This window comes from Euwallacea similis, chromosome 5, assembly GCF_039881205.1.
Source record: "Euwallacea similis isolate ESF13 chromosome 5, ESF131.1, whole genome shotgun sequence".
Lineage (NCBI taxonomy): Eukaryota > Metazoa > Arthropoda > Insecta > Coleoptera > Curculionidae > Euwallacea > Euwallacea similis.
The window spans coordinates 3,036,988-3,058,354 of record NC_089613.1 but is presented as its reverse complement, the minus strand read 5'-3'; the positions used below and the strand labels follow the sequence as shown (position 1 = coordinate 3,058,354).

The 21,367-nt window shown below is 35.7% G+C and overlaps 1 protein-coding gene across 1 annotated transcript; it reads right to left on the bottom strand.

The window, feature by feature from the left end:
- Nucleotides 1–470: 470 nt before the first annotated feature.
- On the bottom strand, nucleotides 471–21,196 carry phtm (phantom). The gene is made up of 8 exons (XM_066390258.1): nucleotides 21,192–21,196; nucleotides 14,962–15,271; nucleotides 4,253–4,398; nucleotides 3,943–4,139; nucleotides 3,473–3,766; nucleotides 3,253–3,422; nucleotides 716–913; nucleotides 471–666 (listed from the first exon to the last, which is right to left on the bottom strand). Exons 2-8 carry the CDS (start codon nucleotides 15,269–15,271, stop codon nucleotides 485–487), a joined length of 1,497 nt encoding a protein of 498 aa, XP_066246355.1. The 5' UTR covers nucleotides 21,192–21,196; the 3' UTR covers nucleotides 471–484.
- Nucleotides 21,197–21,367: the final 171 nt, after the last annotated feature.

Sequence of the window (21,367 nt, the reverse complement as noted above, 5' to 3'; positions counted from 1 at the left end):
ACTTGACCTCAATGGACCTGAACGAAAGAGTTAAGTCATGCTCGGATAAAATCTCAGCGCTCAAGCAGGCGCCGAGCAACGCTCTTCCGAAGTAGTCTGGATATATCCAAGTCCTGTTCAGCTCTTTTGATCCAGATTTTAGAGATCCGCATCTCGTTTCGGTTCTTCGAATGGGTGCATGGAAGCTCTATCGACTAGATCGAGGTTTTGTAGGGTGCTCCGCAACTCCAGATAAAGAAAATTCTATCTCTTTTTTTAAAATTTATATTGAATTTAAATTTCTAAACATGTGAGTTGAGAGCACAAAGGGACGTCAATGTGCCTTGTATCCTTTAACTTTGTTCTTTTACGTAAAAGAATAAAGGATACAATTTTAACAACATATATTTCCTAATTAAAATTTTCTACTCTAATTCATTATTTCAATTCTACTTACGAAGTTAATCTAATAATTATTAGATTAACTTAATTCGAACCGTTGAAATTATGGATCCAATGGTTTAAATCTAACATTGAAAAGTTTAGGAGTTAATGTTATTCCTGGGCTTCCTTCAAGGTTCACAAATTTCTTATCTGTTATTTCCAAATGAAATTTTTGGAGCACAGACACACCGAATATAAAAAGCATCATTCTTGCGAGCTCGTCTCCTACACACATCCTTTTTCCTGCATTAAAAAAAAAAAAAAATCGTCATTTTCTGACCACTAAACTTACCGCATTGAAATGGAATAAAGTTCTCGTTTTTGACAAATCTGCCCTGTTCGTCCAAAAAATTCTTTGGATTGAAAATATCCGGATTTGCATAGGATTTGTCATTCATATGTATAGCCCATTGAAGGGGAATTACCATCGCCCCTTTGGGAATTACATAACCATTAATTTCGAAATCAGCGGAGACACCATGGGGAAGACCTTGATAACACAAGAAAGAAAAATATTAGATTTTGTTGAAAAAATTATTTCAAAAAGAGGCAGGAGAAAATATCTTATGAAGATCGCGGGAGCCATATTCACCCAAGGGTGGATTATGGTGACATGGCTCAAATTGGTATATAAATGCAGAGACCTTGAAAGCGATAACAGATCTGGATCGCATCAAATTGGGACTAAAATAGATGTAAACTGATAGTGCATTCTGTGATTTTTGTTTTTCGTAGCATCTTAAAAACAGTTCAACGTGGAGCGTAAAAAAGAAGAACGACTGATATACACAAATAGACGTAGTTACTAATTCTTCAAATATCTATTTCGCATGTGGATTATCTATTACATGAAGTTCGAGGCGCCTAAAACTATATATCCGATTCAATATGAATTTATTAATTTTTCAAGTATTATGATCAGTAGCTCCCATACTAACGAGCAGAGTTGTGTAGCGAAAGTAATCCATCAAGCAGGTAGGAATCTAAGAATTCACACGGATAAGACAATCATCCATATCAGACCTGTCATCATATTAAGGACAAAACATCGAAGACCACTTATTCAATTAACTTAAACTTTGAGGGGTCACTCAACAATCCAAAAACAATCGCGTTGTCGCGTCGACCCATGGGTTGCAGCCGTCGAGTCACAAGACACCTTGCAAATACAGGGTTTCCAAGTAGCACCGAACACCACTACCCTTTGAATCACCCTGTATTTATTTCACAAATTTAAAATAAGCATTTTATATATTTATATCTGTAAAAATATACTTTTAAAAACTTATATAAAACAAATGTGACACAATGTATTTTTATATTTTTCTCACAAAACGCCCTGTATGTTATTTTGTTAGATAGGCTTCTTTGTGCTAACTTCAAGGAGATGGTTTCTCTCATCGAATTCCATTAATTTCTATAGGTGAAGGAATGAAGTTGGGCTGCCTTGTTCGGTTTGTGAGTTGTTGTGATACTCTGTATTTTCATATCGACATGAAGAACCTGACACACCATTGTGATTGTAACAAAAACCTTCGGACCCAAGCGATTTTAGTAAACGCTTAGATCGGGACGTGTCGATTTAATTTTCGTTCTTCCGCATACGAATAACACCGTGAAAGCGATCATCAACAAAAAATAATCTTCCGATAAACATGGCCATTGCCTGTTTTCTGAAGAAAAAAATAACCAAACCAGCTAGGACATGTCCAAAGTTACTTAACACAGGTAGCGGTGAGGTTTTACAAGCTATTTTGGAGTGTGGTGGCCCCATGGAATCGAATTAGCCAAATCGACAAGAGCAAATGGTGATCTGAACTAGGCTGTGAGTAATTGAGTTACTCATGGCCTTGGTCTTCATCCTCGAACTTTCAACCGTCTATTGGTACTATAGTCAAAATATGTGGTGACTCACGGGCATTTTAAAGGAGGGACGTCGAGTAGATTCAAACCTAAACTGATTTTAAGCAGCTTTCTCACGAGGTCAGTGAGACGTCGGGGGTCGGGGTGTCCTAGGGATCTCACCCGCGCCCCATTATATTTCTATTTTTTACTAACGACATCGTTCGAAGTTTTAAATTCTGGGAATGTTTACTGTATGCCGAAGATTTAAAACTATTTAAGTGGGTGAAATGATCTCAACTCCCACCTCAAACATAATCTCAAATGAGACTGGATTATTCAAAATCTTTCGCATTTGAATTAATAATAATGAATGAGACTCAGTTCCGAAAATCCCCTACAGGTAACTTTATTGACTACCACAACTCTACCCTTTCGTTTTTCGTTTTACTTTTTTGTAATTTTTACAAATGTGGGGGATTCTGATTTTTGGAAGTTTTACCGCCTCGTTTTGCCAACTTTCAGGAGGTCAAGACTCAAAGTGATCCTAGTGGACATGCTGCTGTTGGTCAAGACATGCAGACATTTTTAATACAACATTTCTACTATTCATGACGATTCTTTGATACCCAATTTTGGCAAATTGACTTAGAGTTATATTCAAACTTTAAGGAAATCGACACACCCACAGCGTCTCCACATTCGACGAAATTTTAATAATAATTTATGTAAATTTTCCTTCTAAATTCTGGAAATTATCGCATTTCGGCTAAATTTCGATTCGATTTAAAAAACCTGATAAGTCATCATCAAAACGATTTTTGGATTAGTTCACGCCGCTCAATGAAAATTGCAGTCACCACAGGTCAGCGAAATGTTTATGATTTAAATAATTAATTTGTCAAATATTACACAAACACCCATACAAGCAATAAACATCTGTCGGTGAGAGGAAAATTACTAGCTGAGCTTTGCAGCCTAACTCACCTAGTGGAAGCACCGAACGAATTCTTTGAGTCTCAGCAATGCACGCTTCGGTAACGGGCATGAATTCAATGTCTTCCATTGAGGGCGCTCTGTCATTTAACACTGAACGTATTTCATTTTGCACTTCGCTTTGAATGTCCTCATTTAGCGACATAAACAGAATGAACCATCTGAAATTGAGAGCTTGGATGATAAATGAAATGTCTCAATATACACCCACCTGAAAGTGGTCAAGGTAGTGTCTAGTCCGGCTCCAAAAACATCAGCCAACAGGTGATAAAACTGCTGGTCGTTGTAATATTTATCCACATCGTCTGTGCCTTTTCTTTTTTCTTTTTCAATAAGAAAACCTTGTAACAAACTGGTGTAGGCTCTATTCGTGTCAAGGTTCGAGGATCTACTTCTGTCCCACAATATCTTTTCTTCTTCGTCGATGAGATTTTGGTAAAATCGATGTGTTTCGATTTGGCCTTCGATTAGGAAAGACATCGTTCGGTTAAACATTGGCAAAAACCTGTGAGAAGTGAAAGCTTCTATAGTCGCATATCAACGATACCTGATGGTTTTATAAATATTTTTGCCAATTTTTAGGAGTGGTTAGTTTTATTTGCATAAGGGATTCCCAAAGCGGGGGTGGCACACATGATGCAATGGATTTTTTCGAATGCGTGCCGATTTACCAGAACTTACCTAAGGAATGGCAGAAAATTCAATGGAGCTGCTATTCCGATAAGTTCTGTCCCTACTTTTTGCATGTTTTGCAGCCACATCCACTGATTATTATTCATCTCGTAATACGTACCAAAAACAATTTCGTTAATCACTGAACCGAGATGATGCCGGAAAATATCTTCGGGATCTATTGGTGTAGAGGTTTTTAATAACGACTACAAGAAGAAAATATAATCTGATCTGAAGAAAAATTATTTAATGTCATTTAACATTGCAAAAAATTAGAAATGTGTCCGTGTGCAAATTTCCTGATAAATATTTGACTCACATTTATAAGCCAGTTCGCGTGTTTCAATATGAGTTCTCCCATTTTTCTTCTGTGCGGTCCAATTTTGGCGCATCCTATGCTTCTTAGCCAGTTGGTTACAAGTTTCCTCTGATCTTTCCATAAGTCACCTTCTGAACAAATTATACCTAAAGAATAAAAATATGTTTTCAACATCATTTCAAGGTTTTTCAAGCATCAAAATTATCGACAAGAACACCAAGACGGTATCATTAAATTAGAGACCTCCTAATAATTACAATTATCACGAAATGCGATGCAAAATATGTTTTTTTTTGTTGAGGGGTCATGTCCCTTTCAAAATTGTAATTTGCAAGTAGGTGAAACCAAGATTATCCCGTCAAGGTCGCAGATAAAATAGGTCATCAAAATTCAGAAGGTCACTTATAGGTCAATAACTCAGCATCCGTCTTCATAATTAATGCATAATTAGTCGTGCAAATGGTAGATAGTATAATTTTCGCCAAACGATATTAAATCGTTTTAAACATGATTTGAGTTTGAATGTGCGTCATGAGATTAGTAAAATATTCAGAGTTCATAACTTAGCTATTTCGGCAATCAAGGATTGAATCGTGCAGAAAATGCAAATTTTGGCAAGTTTAAGATATACAGTTAATAGGAAATTCGTATAAATATGTGTGATGTGTTAATTGATCACTATGCTGTGATCGATATCAGAGGAAATTAGGCTTGCGACGGAGGATATATACAAGGTGGCGCACCGAAAAGTTTTCACTCAGGATTTTTTTCTTGTAAACAAATAAATGAAAATATGCTCGGACACGTAAACCTTAGTTTTCAGAGGGGCGCATTTTTTAGATATTTGCACCTTCTCTGCTCCAACCCCTATGAAGGGGTGGCTACTGTCTTTCAAATCTTAGGTGGAAAGGGGGGCGAGTGATATCTTATTTTAAAAGGAATTGAATTGCCTTTGTTATGGGACCATCCTCGTATTATTTGGTCAATAAATAAAATGCACAAAATAGGGTATTAATAATAATATTTTGGAACTGCACTTGTTCCTTCGAAAAACCTGCCATTATCAGTTTGTTCCTCACAAAGGTCAATGTCACAGTAAGAATTAAAAGTTGTTTTGTTTAGTCATTACGGATTAAAATTACGTATACGCTTGAGGAAACGGTTTCATTATCACACTATTGTTACGCTATTACTAATAACCTGTTTTGTAGATTAAATTTATCGATCAAATAGTACGAGAAAGGTTTCATAACAAAGAGAGTTCAATTCTCTTTAAAATAAGATATCACTTGCCCCCCTTTCCATTTAAGATTTTAAGGGCGACAGCCACACCTTCGTAGGGGTTGAAGCAGAGGAGGTGCAAATATTTAAAAAATGTGCCCCTCTGAAAACTAAGGTTTACATGTCCGAGCATGTTTTCGTTTATTCGTTTATAAGAAAAAAAACCTAAATGGAAATTTTCCGATGCGCCACCTTGTTTAGAAGGTATAAAGGAGACCAACACTGCCTAAATTTCAGTATATATTTGATTGATTCATCTTCGATTCATTCTTATATGATAAATCGATTTCAGATGGTATGCGTAACTCATATTTTTCAGAAGCGTGTCGGATCAAACAGGAAGTACTGCGGAGCTCCATTTTTGCACCCTTGCTATTCAGTATACAATGTATCCATAAAGTAGGGAATAAATTCGATTAAAATGAGGGAATTTTTTTTTCATAAAAATGCTCGGACAAGTATTTTATTGTTTTTATGTGCGCATTTTTTGAGAAAACATTTGAATACACAGGGTGTTTCAAAATTGAGGTACTACCTTCGAGTGGAAATTTTCAAATGAGAATCCCCGTTTTTTATTGCATTTATGGATTCTACGTAAAATTCTGAGTATTTTTCACTAACATACCCCATGTCGATATTCACCTGTTTGCGAGAAAATGGCGGTTGAGAAAAAAAATGATTTATGATAAAAGATAACAAAATTGTATTAGAAACATTGTATTTAATAATAAGGAGCAATTAATTACATACATTTTCGTCGTATATCATCGGGTTATTAGCACTGGGAAGTAAATTTGTAATAGGAAATCAAGATATCTCTGATCGTCTATCTGTCATCGTTGGGAATTTTTGTTTTTCATGGAATGTTATTAAACATGTGAATAACGTTTAAAATTTTGATGTTCTTGATTTATCAGTTTTGGTTTGACTTTATTGCAAACAAAAGTAATATTACAATACGTTTATCAATAACACAAAGAATTGAAATTCTTATGATGATTAGGTATGGTGATAGAGTGTGAATGCGACATGAAGTGTGTGTTTTGTTAATAACAAAAATCCGGAAAGACCGATAATAAATAATTTATGTAATTAATTGCTCTTATTATTAAATACAACGTTTCTAATAGAATCTTGTTATGTTTTATCATAAATATTTTTTTCCAACCACCATTTTCGTGCAAACAAGTAAATATTGATATAGGGCATGTTAATGAAAAATACTCGGAATTTTATGTAGAATTCATAAGTGCAACAAAAAACAGGGGTTCTCATTTGAAAACTTTCACTTGAGGGTCGTATCTTAATTTTGGAGCACCCTGTATATTCTAATTTTTTCTCAAAAAATGTGAACTTAAAAACAATAAAATACGTATCCGAGCATTTTTCTGAAAAAAAATTATTTGAATTTTAATCGAAATTATTCCTTACTTTATGAACACACAATATACTCGAACGACCTACCAAAGACTTTCTTAAATAGTCCACCGCACCAACATGTAGATCTATGTCCATCTATATTGCTATGTCATTACCCTTTCTTTTCTTCGGCCGAAAATGTTTAATTAAAATGTGCGAATAGTGTGAAAATATTCCTTTAAATTAAACACTTATAAATCGGGACTGTTTTTCTCCTTGAAGATACCTCAAAATGGATCATTATATGCCAAAATTAACTGCAGAACCGTTCCCCTTGCTGACTGCATAAGATCTTCGGAAATACATTTGGATCCATGTCTGATTGTGAGTTGGAAAAAACCGACTACCGTACTCATGTTTAAATTGAACAGCTACTGGGCTCTAATGAGAAAGCCTTCATTATAAGCCCGTTAAATAATATACTATTTTAAAATTGATTATTTTAGTTTTTTTATTATGACCTCTATTTTATTATTCTGATTTTAATTTTTAAATTAATTATTATGAGAGGGAATCCCTAGCCAAATCAAAAATGTATAAAAATCATTCTTGAAAAAATTGGCTAAGTTTTTCGCTTGTAGAGGGGAGTTATCTCATATAATATATCGTTCTGACCTCTTCCGTGACAAGTTTTCACTGAATAAAAGAACATAATAAGATGTCTTTTTCAACTATGTTTCAAAACGAGCTGCGAAAATTCCTTCGCTAAATTATATGTTTTTACTGTTCCACCATTGTTTACTTTAAATTTCGTTTTGTTTTTCTAAAGAAATTCCGTCTTGATTAGTAGAAACCCCCACAACTCTAATGCAGATACATATGCCAACGTTAACAAGGGGTTCGGTTGACTGGTATCCGTTTTCCTTGAGAAGGGGTGCCATTATCGAGCAATTAAGGCATATCAGTGGTTTCCGATCTATTTAAAACCAATTAAGAGTGTGATCCAATTTAGGCGGGAAGTATTTATTTAAAAGAATTTAAATACATTGTTAGCTACATCCCATTCCTTGTAATGTTGCTATGTGACCTTCTGATCATTTTGCTGACAATAAATTAGTTTATTTATTTATGTTTGTATGTGTATTCATCTTTTAGCTGCGGCTGTACGTTTTCATTTTTGTAATACTTACCAACATTTAAAACGTACAGGTAATAAAAACGCATCCTAAAAAATTCAATAAAATGTAATTTTATTACACACATTTTTCTTCATTGCTGACAAAATCAAAAACGCATTTCAAATTTACAGATTATATAAGGATTTAACAAAATACAGTAACTTAAAAAAAATCCAATGCATGAAGTCGGAAGACAAATGTATAATACAATTCAAAAAGAGAGAGAAAAGAATGCAGAAAAAGAGAAAGCGAGAAAAAAAGAGAGATAATACAGAGAAATAGAGGGAGTGAGAGAGAGAAGAATGTAGAGAAAGGGAAAGAAAGAAACGAATACAATCGCCTGAAGATAACCGAAAAATTCCATAATTTTTTCAAACTCGTTAAAAGAGGCTTTTGTGACCATTTGAAATAATAGATTTATCACCTTCTAGAATCTTCCTGACGAATGAGTCACAAGGGCGTTCGCAATATGGAGGCTGTAAAGATGGGATTTTATGGTCTAAATAAAACGTTGAATGTTTTTACAATTGTGAGAAGTCTAATGATCTGAAAATTGGAAAAAGTTGTGTTGAAAACGTCACCATCCAGAAGATGGTTTGAGTGTGTTATTAGAGGAATGTTCATGTTTGTGAGAGGATTATTATTGAAAATTAAACTATAAATAACACCCGTGTTTAACAATTTTATTTAATTTTTTATTTTAAAGTAAGTGCCTTATTGCTTTAAATAAGTTAAGTGCTTTTGGGTATACAACACAATGCATTAGATGCGACTAGTCAACCGCACTTAACGCTCAAGGACCCTCCTAATAATATTTTGTAATATGCTTGTAATATATTGATTCCAAGAGACCCATGGAATTCGGTCTCACAACACCTGAAGTAATCATATTTCTCTTGACATAAACAGCTCAATCAAGAACGTTAATTGATTGGTTTTTGGGCATGACGACTTATATAATCCAACAATTAGAGGTAGTTAAGAATGTGCAGGCTACTGCATTAAAGAAGGTCGTTGAACATTTGATAGTAGGAATTTTCTCATACACGCTTTTATTAGAAAAAGAAATATTTCACATAAAAACGCTTAAAAAACTAGTCTCCAGAATGAAAATTCTTAATAGAAGGGGTCATTTAATCATAAATCCCTATACACATATGTACATATGTAAAACTCCCTATGTACTCAAAATAGCTATTTATCTAACTAGTGAGGAAATGCATAGTTTTGTGTAGCCAGTGGAAGTCTTTCGTTCGACAATATGACGTCAGTTACTCATTTCATCATATTTCCTTTTTTAATTTTGTTGCAGGATAAAGAAATGAAAATCAAAATGCCCAAATTTGAACTGATTCATGGTGTGCCCCGTATCTGCAGAACCGCAGCTAACCATTCTGGTTACTGCTGTCACTTATTCGCTAAGTTACGAAATGAAAGTATCTGTTATCATCTCATAACTAGTTACTGATCAAAGGTTAGAAAAACATTTTTTTCCAGTTGTGACAATTAAAGTGAGAGTTTTCTTAATCGCAACTGATGACCTACTTTTATTTTATAACTAGTTAAATAATGAAGGCAAGTCATTTACTAACTCATAGGACTAGTAACAACAACGGTTAATAAAATAGTTTACACGTTGGGATGCAGCTTGGGCAAATTCAAATTTCTGCCTGTTTCTTTTGAATTTTTCATTGGACAGCTTAGAAATTACTATGTATGAAACTCGCAAGGAAATGCTATTTTGTGTACCTCATTCATCACTTCGCTCGTCCCGCAAATTTCCGCTCGTTACATAAAACTTCATAAAATTATACACATTTCTTAGTTGGTTACATAAACAACACTTCTACTGTAGCTTTTTAGATTCATCCTTTTAAAGTCCTATTCTATTCAATTCTATTGAAGGTCTGTTAGCTGTGGCATGAAGATGTTTGTATGTTTACCCTCTCACAATAAGTACCAATTTTTAAATATTCAGGTACTCCCAACGCATTCCAAAAAATCCAACTAAGTAAAGGTTTAGCATTTATCCTCGTCGGTGAAAGGAACATATTATTTGGAATTTACGGTTTGTATAAGGGTTTAACAACAAAGTGGAGATGACCGTAACTTCTACAAATTCAATAGATCAAAAGGCGAAAATACCATACAATGCCACAATGGTCTCGGGAGGACCGAAAAATTCCATTATATTCTCGAACTCGTTTAAACAGGCTGTTCTGAACGTTTGAGAAATAATAGATTTATCACTTCCAGGATCTTCTTGGCGAATGGGCCACAAGGGCGTTCGCAATATACAGGGTGTAACGATAGACATTTTTACTCTATACGAAGCTGAAAGAAATTAAAAATGATCTGGAGAAAATTGGACAAATCCCTAGATAAGCAAATTAGGATGGTACCTTGGTATTTTCATAACATATTTTGATAAGTACGTCCGATAAACGCGGTGTTATCGGACGTTTTCGGACGCTTATTTGCGATCGTCTTAGTCCTGCCCCCAGTCTTCGGCCGTTGCTCAAGAGCCTAAATGAAGTTTACTCCCGAATTTCTTGACATTCTCGAAGACTATTGCCCAATAATATGCATAGTTATGTTGCCTAGCGATAAGTCGTGTATCCACGTTCCCATTCTAGAGATAAGTCGTGTTCCCACTGTTGTGCTTTTTGGTATCATATCACCTATACAATACATTCTCTCCCTTAGAGACCCTACAGAGAAATATTGAACTGACACACCCAGTACCCTTGACTAACATTTCACAGATCATCTCCCTGCAGCGTGACCGAAGCGGTTTCCCGCCATCGAAGAATAAATTGTTCAAATAAGTATCGGATGTGTCAGAACCTTCCGAGAACCATGTGGTGTCTGGTCGGGCTGCCGCCAAGATTACCTGTTATGGGCTTAGGTGGTACCCCGTAAAAATACTTAAAAGTTTAATCATTCTCGGAATTCTCCGTCTTTTGCGTTAGGCTGTTTTGGCGGACGCTTCTAAGAACGACTGACCACACGTCCGCGATCGAATATAGATAGCGTTCGCGTCATCGGATCGTCTTTCGAAAGTGAATTTATGACCTAAAAGGCTGGCGCTGTAATGGGGTCAATGATTTGGATTATCTGCACGACCTTGATATTGGAAACGCTTCGTCGCGAAGCGAATCTTATTGCAAAAGTCGGATTTTATCGTCAAATTTGGGAATCAAAACACACCATTTGTAGACCCGCAGAGTCTACAGACAGCCACAAACCAATGTGACGTAAAAGTCGATCAAATGAAAAAAGAACCGAATGTTGATTTACACTTTTTTCTTATTAAACCATCATTTTTTAGAAAATCTAATCATCGTGATAAACACAGTTCGTGACCAAAATTCAAGGTTCGTGTATTGTAATTCGGGTTTGAATAAATCTTTGACCACACACCGTTGTCGCGTGAACCCGACCTTGCAGCACTTGAACACCACGTGAGTCTACCAAGGTACCCATTACTGCGTTGTTTTCGAGAAAAGTTGCGTCATTCCTAGACGGCCTCCGAAAGTTCTTTGCTCTATTGTAATTTGTGAACGTTCTGGATTCGTCCCCATTAGGTATTCTTTCTCGATGACGTCATTCCGATGAGAAGTAATCAAATTGCATCAAAGTGAGAAGAATTCGAACTTTCATTGATATCGCGCTTGGTTTTCTCGGAAGGTTACTATGGCAAGAGAATTCTGGGCTGCTTGTTTACCTCAGATTTACAATGTACATACAGGGTGTTTCAGAGGTAACTGTACATACGCTATTAATGTTTAGAGTACTTCACCGTGATACAAGATCACCCATATATCGTAGTTAAGTCTCGATTCATTCTCGAGATACAGAGCGTTTTCCCTTTTTTTACTCAGTGACTTTTATAATCATCGCTTTTCACCTACTTGCTATAACTAATTCAAATTGTGTGGGTAGCTACGTCTTAACATACACTATGAGATACCATTAACAAAGTTTGTAAATTGCCAGTCCGGACTAGGAACAATATTTTTAGAAATTTTTATGAATTTGAATATTCTATATATTATTGTCTTTAAAACTATCTGGAACCTTCAACAAAGCGTTGAAAGTCGTCTTTACCACATTAATTTTATAGTTCTCACATGTATCACTTTGTCTCAATAATAAGACATTTTCTGAAAAAATTAAATATTTAATTATTTTTCGAAATGTCTTCGTATTGTAATAACGAAAAATTAAGTTAAATAATAACAATTAGAAAACAACAAAAAAAAACACTCACAAGAGCTGTTCAAAATGACTGCCATTTGATTATAGGCATTTTCTTGCTTTTAGCGAAAGCTGCCGTATTGCCTTTCGTATATTGTTAGAATTGTTTTTAAATGTCGCACAGCAGTCGTTTATTTTTTAAAGGAGCTCCCCTCTTGTATTTATCTATTATTTATAAATTTAGATTTTATATGATCCCAGAAGTGATAATTCAATGGATTAAAATCTGGCGATCTAGCAGGCAACGTATACGGACCACGACATTTTATCTATGATATATGGGTGAATTTGAATCATAGTGAAGTATTCTAACCCCTGGTAGCGTATGTATACATAATACTAAAACACCTGTATAAACCTGAATAACTAAGATTACTAACAGAAATTCTGTTGAAGTAATCTCAGATTATCCCTTCTACAAGGAAATAATTAAAAATTTCATTGATATTTCTAATGTAAAATTTTCTGAGGTAGCTGTTTTGCAGTTTTACATTATCATACTATGGCTGGCTAGAGTTTAAATTACTTTGGGTTCGCTTAGATTCGTAGCCATATGGCTCCATCCACGGTTAGAGTTCAGGTTGAATCAGGTTAGTTCGAGGCCTATTAACAACCAGTACAGGAACCAATATTAGAGGATTTTCCACTAAGACGTGCTATGAATGCTGCGGTCTATAACACGTACTTCGTTCTCGTTTCACGTAAATGCAAAAAAATTTAAAACATGCAATACAGCATACACATACAGAATACTATGAAGGCCCTTTATAGCGAAATACCGACTAACTGAAGTGATATTGCCTATTTTTATATATTTTTTCACAGAAATCTATTGTTTGAGGTAATATCGAAAGGTTTATACAGGCCTATTACACGTCGGGCTGCAGTTCATGTTCTACCGGCTGCGTCATGTTTCATACCTGCAACTTGAAATAGTACACTTCTACAAGGCAATGAATTGAAACTCGATCGTTCAGAAAAGCGTTGCTCAGAAAACTTTTCTAAATTTAAAACCGACGTTATCAATGATACAGTTTTTGCGTAACCCACGAATAAAATTCAAAATTTGCAGTTTACAAAAGATTTCAGTTCGGCGCTTTTCAGTAAATTCTTTTCAATTTATAATTCACATTATACGAGTCTTCAAAAAATCAGAAGCGGATTTTTGGGTTTTCATGAAGCTCTCTAGTAAGGCGCAGAATATCGAAAACTTCTAGAGAACACAAAGCATAAACAAGCATTTGTAATTTTCAGGAAACTTGTTTGATTTAAATCTGTTCAGAACTAAAGGGGTTGTAACAGCTGAGCTAGAATCCTTGTGAATGATACTGTTCTTTGAAAAAATCTAGAATAGTTTGAATTAGATTACGTAGATATTTCTGCACGAAGAATAAGGAAAAAGATGAGATTAGCATCTGGAAGAAGTATACGAAATTTTTCTATTCGAAGCAACGAAGGTCGGGCACTGAAACTTCTTTCTGCGAGTTATTCGATCATTCATGTGACACACTTTGGGTCTCTACAGGCCCAATACTCCTATTTGAACAATGAACCGTGTGGATGAGAGGGAGGGGACAAAAATTGGAAAGTGAATTCAAAATGTGGATGAAACTCGAAAGAAAATTGAGAATGCAAGGGCCTTAGAAGGAAAATTCTTAGCTGCAACCTTCCACAGAGAAACGAAACATATGAGTGGTTTTCATCTTCATCTAACAAACCCTTAAAATTTATTAGACCATTATCCTAAATTGCTAAAATGTCTGTCTAATCCATTCCCTGAACGAGGCGATATATCATTTTAAACGTTTAGAAAGTCGTGTCTCGACTAGTTGGAGAAGATAAAGGAATTTTTCGGGTAGCCTAAGGCCATTGTTGTCTTTTATTGTATTTTCCTTTAGAGATCGTTTATTTCCGTGTACTTCGCCGCATGAGCCAAGAACCCAAATCTCCTTTTTTCAAAGCAATTATGCAGAAGACGAAAACGGGCAAAAACAAGCAGACACTAAAACCGCCAATTAACAAAATAGAACGATTGTTCACCAATTCGGTCTTACAACAATACGTTTCACGTTCGAAGTAGGTAAACATTTTTCAGAGATGGACAAAAACGATTTCACCTTGATACACAAACTGAAATTAATAACACAAAAAGAAAATGTAAACCGTAACAATGACCTGAAAATGAGCCAAATCGTGACGGACCTATCGCGAAGGATATCCCTACCAGGTGAACCCAACGGCTACAATGTATCTTCCTTCGGAGATCGTAAATGCAGATCTCAAAAAAAGAAGAAACTTAATGGCGTGGGTGTACCAAATATCACCAAATATGGGACAACGCTCGTTACCGGAGTCTTGCAGAAAGTTGGCGAAATGAATAATATCGCAGATGTGGAAGCATATAATCGAAGAAGTGTTCACTTCACTGAACACCCCGGTAACATTTTCGATACCCTAATTTTGTACAATGACCCTGTCTAGAGTTATATACATCATAGGCTGGTCGACAACCTTTTTGGAATAGTCTTCAAGAAGAAAGTTCAATCAACCCTAAAGGGCAACGTTCTAGGCTATCATAGAATCTACCCAAAGGTATTTTCGGGTAAATGAACCTTTTATAAGACCACTTACCATACCCATTCATGATGCCGTGCGTCATATAAAGCGGAGCCCTTCCAGTTGTCACATCCTTGGAAAATAAAGTTTTGATCAGTTTTGTGTCGGATAGAACTATCGCCTGAATACTCCCAAGGGAGAGGCTGTAGATAGGGCCGTATTTCTTCGCCAGCTGGGCGAATGTATGATGGGGCGCTTGAGGATTTATCCAAGGCAAATATCCGATTATGGGCAGGCCCCATGGTCCTGGAGGCAACTTTCTTTTCTTCCAGAAGCAGTGCACCAGCAGTAACAATGCTAATGACACTAGGATGACGGTAAACATCTGAAAAGAGAGTAAAATATAATTTCTATGAACATTCCGACGAGACCTGAATGGTCAACAAGGGTTGATCCGTCTGCCGCACTTGACCAGTCCAATGCTCCCTTCTAGAGCCATGCAATGCTATTTAAATGGCAACGAACTCTTGTGATGGTACTGACCGCTGAGACGATTTTAATTCATTTACCTCGGCAAGTAACCTTTAAAATATAAAAATCTAAACGATCACAATGACCTTTTATTCAATCGTACCGCAGATTCTAAGAAACACACAGAATATTTAAGGATGCTTAAACAGAACGTTTTATTCAGGATTCTTTGACATAATTGATTGTATAGTTTATGAAGGTGTCTCGTTAACATATATTTTCGACTGAGGCTGGTAAAATATGGGGATTCGCCAGACAAATACCTGGAGAGCATTGGGTCGGATGAGATGATTCTTTGGAGAAAAAATGGCTACTTTACACTTAAAAGTGCTTTTACTCTCACCCAAGCACCATTCCCGTTCGAGGAGTTGAGTAATCTATAAGTTTATGTTGAGCTAGGTAAATTAAAATTTAACAGGGTTGAAATTGGAACATGAAAGTCCAATTAAATTGGAACCAGAAGCTGGTCATTGGCTTATTATTCACTTTCATAAAAGATATCTTCCTGCAAAGCATATCAAGACTTCAATAATTGAGCCCTTAAAGAGGTAGTAATAGTCCTAATTGATCTTTGACCATCTGGGACTATACAGGGCATTTCAAATTCGACCTTCATCACTGGGATCTCGGAAAATGGAGAAGATGCAAAGAAGTTTAAATGAGGGCAGAATTGCGTAATTTAGCTCTTGACTAAATGCTATTTTGAAAATTTGAATTTTTCAAGTACTTCCGAAGATATCCGAAAAAACTTAAAAATTTGAAATTTCGTTTTTATTTTTTTAGTATTGCTTGACAAGGAAACCCAAAACCACAAGCACATTTTCTTTGCCACTTTTTTTCAGTTAGAAGATAACGTTTTCAGATTTGCCATCCGACGTTTCGTCTTTCGGCTACCACCATCAATTTTATTTTTTCTTATGGGCGCCCTATCGGACTTCTCGACAGAAATATATAAAAATTCCCCCTCGCATCTCCCCTAGTTTTCGAGATCCCAATGGTGAGACTCAAATTTGAAATACCCTGTATATATTACGTTTGCCTACATTGTATGAAATGTAGTAGAAATTCAATGATCAGAACCACAATAAATGATGGTGTATTGAAAATGGTACAAAGCGTCCCAGCACTTTATTGAAGATCACACTCTAAACCCCACAAAACTTATTCAAACAAAATGTGTTAAGTTTTATTACATATTTTTTAACTTTCTCTTGTGTAACATTCAATATCAACAAAGCGCCTCTCTAGCGGGAAAAGTAATCGAATTAGTTTTTTTGCACTATTTTTGGATAGCTCACAGGAAGGTTTCCATCAACGTACTCTGGAGCTTGAGCGTCGTTTTAAATACATCCTGTATTCATCATAATAAAATCCTTGGGTAAACTCCCGACTACATCCTTGATTACTTTACGAATCAATCTTCAATGCTTTAAATAGGCAATCTCTTGTAGTAAATAAATTGCGGCGCTTAGGACGGGTCTCTAGAGGCGAGATGGTCATATGAGGATAAGCAACAAGTTCTTTTCATTTTGAAGACAAGCTCTACATAGCACTTTTGCTATATTAGTTACAGGGGCAAGTGAGTTGATGAGGTTCTCTAGGGGCCGCTCGCACTGCTACAGGAGGATAGTACATTTACAGTTGCCGCAGTAGGTTTCAGGATTCAGGATTCAGGAATTGCTCCAGAAACTTGTCTTTGGTGAAACTTTTCTTGTTGAAATTAAAGGTAGTTTTTTCAGGCTCCTGAAATTCTCATCCATAGTAAGATAAATCATTGTTCTCGACTGTGGAATTTCGCAATTTTATCACAGTATTTTCGTTCTATATCACCATCTTCGCAGCCTGCCTCTCTAGGCTCAAGGTCAGCTGCAAGCAGGATATTTATTCCAAATCGAGTTAACATCCACCACCTTCTGGTCATAGCCATTTTTAATGAGAGTATCAGTGGCATCACCCAACTGCAAGTTGGGCTCCTGTCTCCGAAAAAAATCTTACAGGAAATCTTCTGGCGTCGAGAAACAAACTGCTCAGTTACTCGACATGAAAATGTATCGCAATATTAATGTGTCTTCTCCTATTCACAACAATAAGACACATCGCTTCTAATTTTCGATTTCCGTCTAATTGTTGAGGTCCTCCTAATAGAGCTTGGATTAGGGGCTGCTTGAGGGTGAGATTTTCACGCTTGCCATAAGCAAACCAGCAACAAGTATCTATTTCGAAATCCTTTGAAATAGTTTCAATAGTAAGTTCCTCTTTTCACCAGAAATCATCATATCATCAGCGAATCGCAACTTCTTAATCTATTTAAAGGTCCTCTTTTGGCAATTTTTTAATATGTATAGACTTTTAATGTGTTATGGAATGGAAACTTGAAACTTCATTGTTGGGCTTATCTGTTAATTCTAAACATTTTTTCATAACGCATGTTTCCTCTAAAATTAAAAATAAAGGTAGTTTCCTCTTGAGCCATTTTCATAATTTTCAAATCTCCCCCATATGAAATGAAATATACAAATTTTGTGAACTGCGTTTTGAGTTCGCAGGAATGCACAAACTTTTACCAGGAATAAAATTTTATGATAAATTCAAATTTAAAAAATCGTATATGATGTGTACTTTTTGCTGGTTACTGTAGATCAAGTACATACATGATATCAAAAAATCTCTTCAGTCGACCAAAAAAAAGGTTAATAAGGGCGAACTTTTCAGATGCGCTTGGTATATTCAATGATGGATGCGTTTCGGGGCCGGTAGTATGACAAATTTGCGTTTAACTTTTTTTGTTTTAACTTTTATAACTTTCAAAATTGAGGAAGGAAATTTCATGCAGCAAAGCTACCTTTAGGAGTTTGCTCGGCATGTATGTGTGATGATTGCTGCGAAAACAGAATTTCTTGTTACGTTGTGCTAGAAATGGCTTCATGAGGGATTATGAGAAAAGGACCAGATTTTCAACGAAATATCGAATAATGTTGTTGAAAAAATCAATCAGGCAAATTCTGAAAATTTCAAAAACCAGACGCGATATCGTATTGCCACTAAGGTTGGTTAAAGAGTGTTCTCTATATTTGACATGGAATGATTTAAAAGATATGCAAGACGAAAAACGACATTTTTTAGCAGCTAAATCCGGAGCTTAGCAACAAAGATATATAAAAGTCACTTCACCAAACAGAAAAGCAAGTTTTGAAGAAATACGCCAAACTTGCTCTTTATTTTCCAACTCGTGGAAGAACGAAATTCTTCATCTAAGGCAAAATTTTGGGTGAAATTTCAAAATGATCTCGCATCCCGAGACGCCCTTGACTGCGACGCACCTTGAACTACGACGCGTCTTTGCCCATGGCTGGTGACCCAATTCGTGATGCCCATGTAGGTCAGCGCCCTAGATTCCGCGCTCAGAAAAGCACTTTCTTGTGGCCGTAGCGCGACTCGGTGCACTGACCCCTTGATTTCACTGCCATCGTGTGTCATCCAACTATATGGCGACCTTTCTCCGAGAGGGCCGATGATTCCCATTGAGATAAAAAAAATCCTCAGGAATACAGTTCAAAAGGATTACAAAAATATTTATGAACAGTCTCATCAATAACCTCCACGTAGATATTCGAAAGCATCAATGAGCAAGAAATGAACGAGATTAGCAACTTTTCGATTTCTTTTGGAAATTTGCTCATATGGTTGATGTGGTCCTAAATGACAAGCGGTGATGGGTCGAGATAACCAAATGATTAGATATCTCTGGTGACGAACAACTCCATTGGCCCTTTGGTATTGTCGTCACTGCGAAGCAAATGCATGGTCTCTTTCGGCAAATGGTGATTTGGTTAGCTTGGTGAACCAACAAAGAGAAGCGAAATGACCGACCCACGAAAGTGCAATGATACAATGCCACCGGAACCATAACGATAACTCGTCGTGGGAAAATGGGTCGCAACACACATTCGCCATCATGTAGCTAAATGGCAATGTCTAACAATCTCGGATTTCACCTGATTATAGCCAGCGACTCGTCTATTAAAAATCGATTGCGGAAAAGTGCTCCACATTAAGCGTTTTCTTCTCCTATTGAAAAACGACAATTCTTTTTCACTTTCGAAGATCTTCACTACTATAATTAGAGACCGACAGCATACTTGGAATGAAATGGAAAATGTAAATTATGTATGTTCGCGAAGCTCAATTGGCCTTTAATTGAATTAAATTGATTTGTTACCAGCAAGTCTCCAAGAGCACCTGATCACTCCATATTAGTTTGCAAATCCTTTTGAAGATTAGTTGAAATTTGGGGGTGGAATGACGAATTTGGACGAAATCCAGATGAAGAAATTTGTGTGAAAGAAGATGAAAGTAACGGTCAAGAACTTGAGGAATTTACTAGTGACAGTGATCTAAAACAGAATCAACGAAGAAGTGAAAAGCGTTAGGTGAAATAAGTGCTGACGAATTTTATTGTAGTTTCAAAATATTCTTTGAACACATACAGTAAATGTTCTTACTGTTCCAATTTTTTGTGGATCAGAACCGCCTGAATGATCTACACATAATTTTTAAAAAATCGGAAAATGTACCTTCTAAGTCTAAACAGTTATCTGTATTTGTTTTCACAGCTTTTTTTAACCAAAAGCTTAAGGTTCCTTTCAAACATTCTCTGTTTTGTTTATAGGTAAATTCTGTTTCCCATTAAGAACTTAATTCACCAAAGGAGTCAAGGGTGAAAAATTCGCACAGATAAACAATCTCTGTCAGGGTTACTATGATAAACCTCTGTATATGTAGGTCAGAAATATAAACACGCAAGCTATTTTGATTAAAAAGTAGGTTAATCTCAATAATTAAAAACCCATTATCTGGTAGAAATTATTTTCGAATCAATCTTATAAAGAATACGCACTTTGTGTCGTTTACGTTTCGGTCGTCAATGGCTGATTTAAAAATATAAATTAGTACTATTTTACAAATGTTTTGATAAATAACGTCCGATAAGTACCCATGATGTGCGTGCATACATAACAATAATTTGTTTTGTCGTTCAGATATTTTGATATAAACGGTTAGTCATTATGTTCGTTTTATGTATAGGGCGATCTGAGGCTTATCTTGCAGCAACTGCTAATAAAAATGTAAATAACATACAATGTGTTAATGTGATCATGTTACGAACTTTGAGGGAAACTTCCGTCAATAAATAATGAATAAAATCCAAATAACAAAGTATTTGCAAATGTCTCCCATAATATTATACATGGTGTCAATGTTCAAAATTTATTTTCATTTTTAAATAATAAATTTACTAAAAACAAGCGTCTCCAACCAAACTTTGGTATTTTATGGCTTTTCAAGTCAAGAAATTCAATTCTTAGAATTTTCGATACAGACTGAAGGGGCTCTGTAGGTCATATTTTGATATACGCTTAAACGATTACAACTTTTCTCGGTTGTGAGTTTCGTGGACAAATTATTTTTTAATGATATTTACATATAAAAAGTGTCCCCTCTCAAAGTCAATCTTGGTAATCCTTCTCATTTTATCAGTCATTGCACCTTTACAAATAACTCGATAAATGCGATGATAGTGGACAGTTTTGGTTCAAAAGGTTTGTAGTAAATTAATAAGAAAATTAATAATAAGTAATAGACAGCATTACACCCTGTATAAATTAATTCTATGGGACGCGTGTATGCGTGCCAAATAGTGGTACTTCCAGTGTAAAGTATTCTCTTCGTCTTGGACTCTTTCAACCAAATGAAACCGTTTCTTACGAATTCACCTCAATTTTAGTCATAGTAAGACTGAATAACAGCTTATTTACGCCTTAAAGGTGTTACATTACTATTTATTGAATATTACTCAGTTAATATACAATGGTACCTAAGTTGCAACGATAAAAGGTGAGTTATCAACAGGCACGCACCAACCTGATTACTATAACCGAAAATCTTTTAT

What these genes read in the sequence shown, in the direction of transcription:
- phtm (XM_066390258.1), bottom strand. Translation starts at nt 15,271, where the DNA reads ATGTTTACCGTCATCCTAGTGTCATTAGCATTGTTACTGCTGGTGCAC. An exon ending in CGGCATCATGAATGGGTATG is followed by an intron (nt 4,399 to 14,961) that starts GTAAGTGGTCTT and finishes TTTATTCTTTAG; the next exon opens with GTATAATTTGTTCAGAAGGT. An exon ending in ACGCGAACTGGCTTATAAAT is followed by an intron (nt 4,140 to 4,252) that starts GTGAGTCAAATA and finishes TTCTTCTTGTAG; the next exon opens with TCGTTATTAAAAACCTCTAC.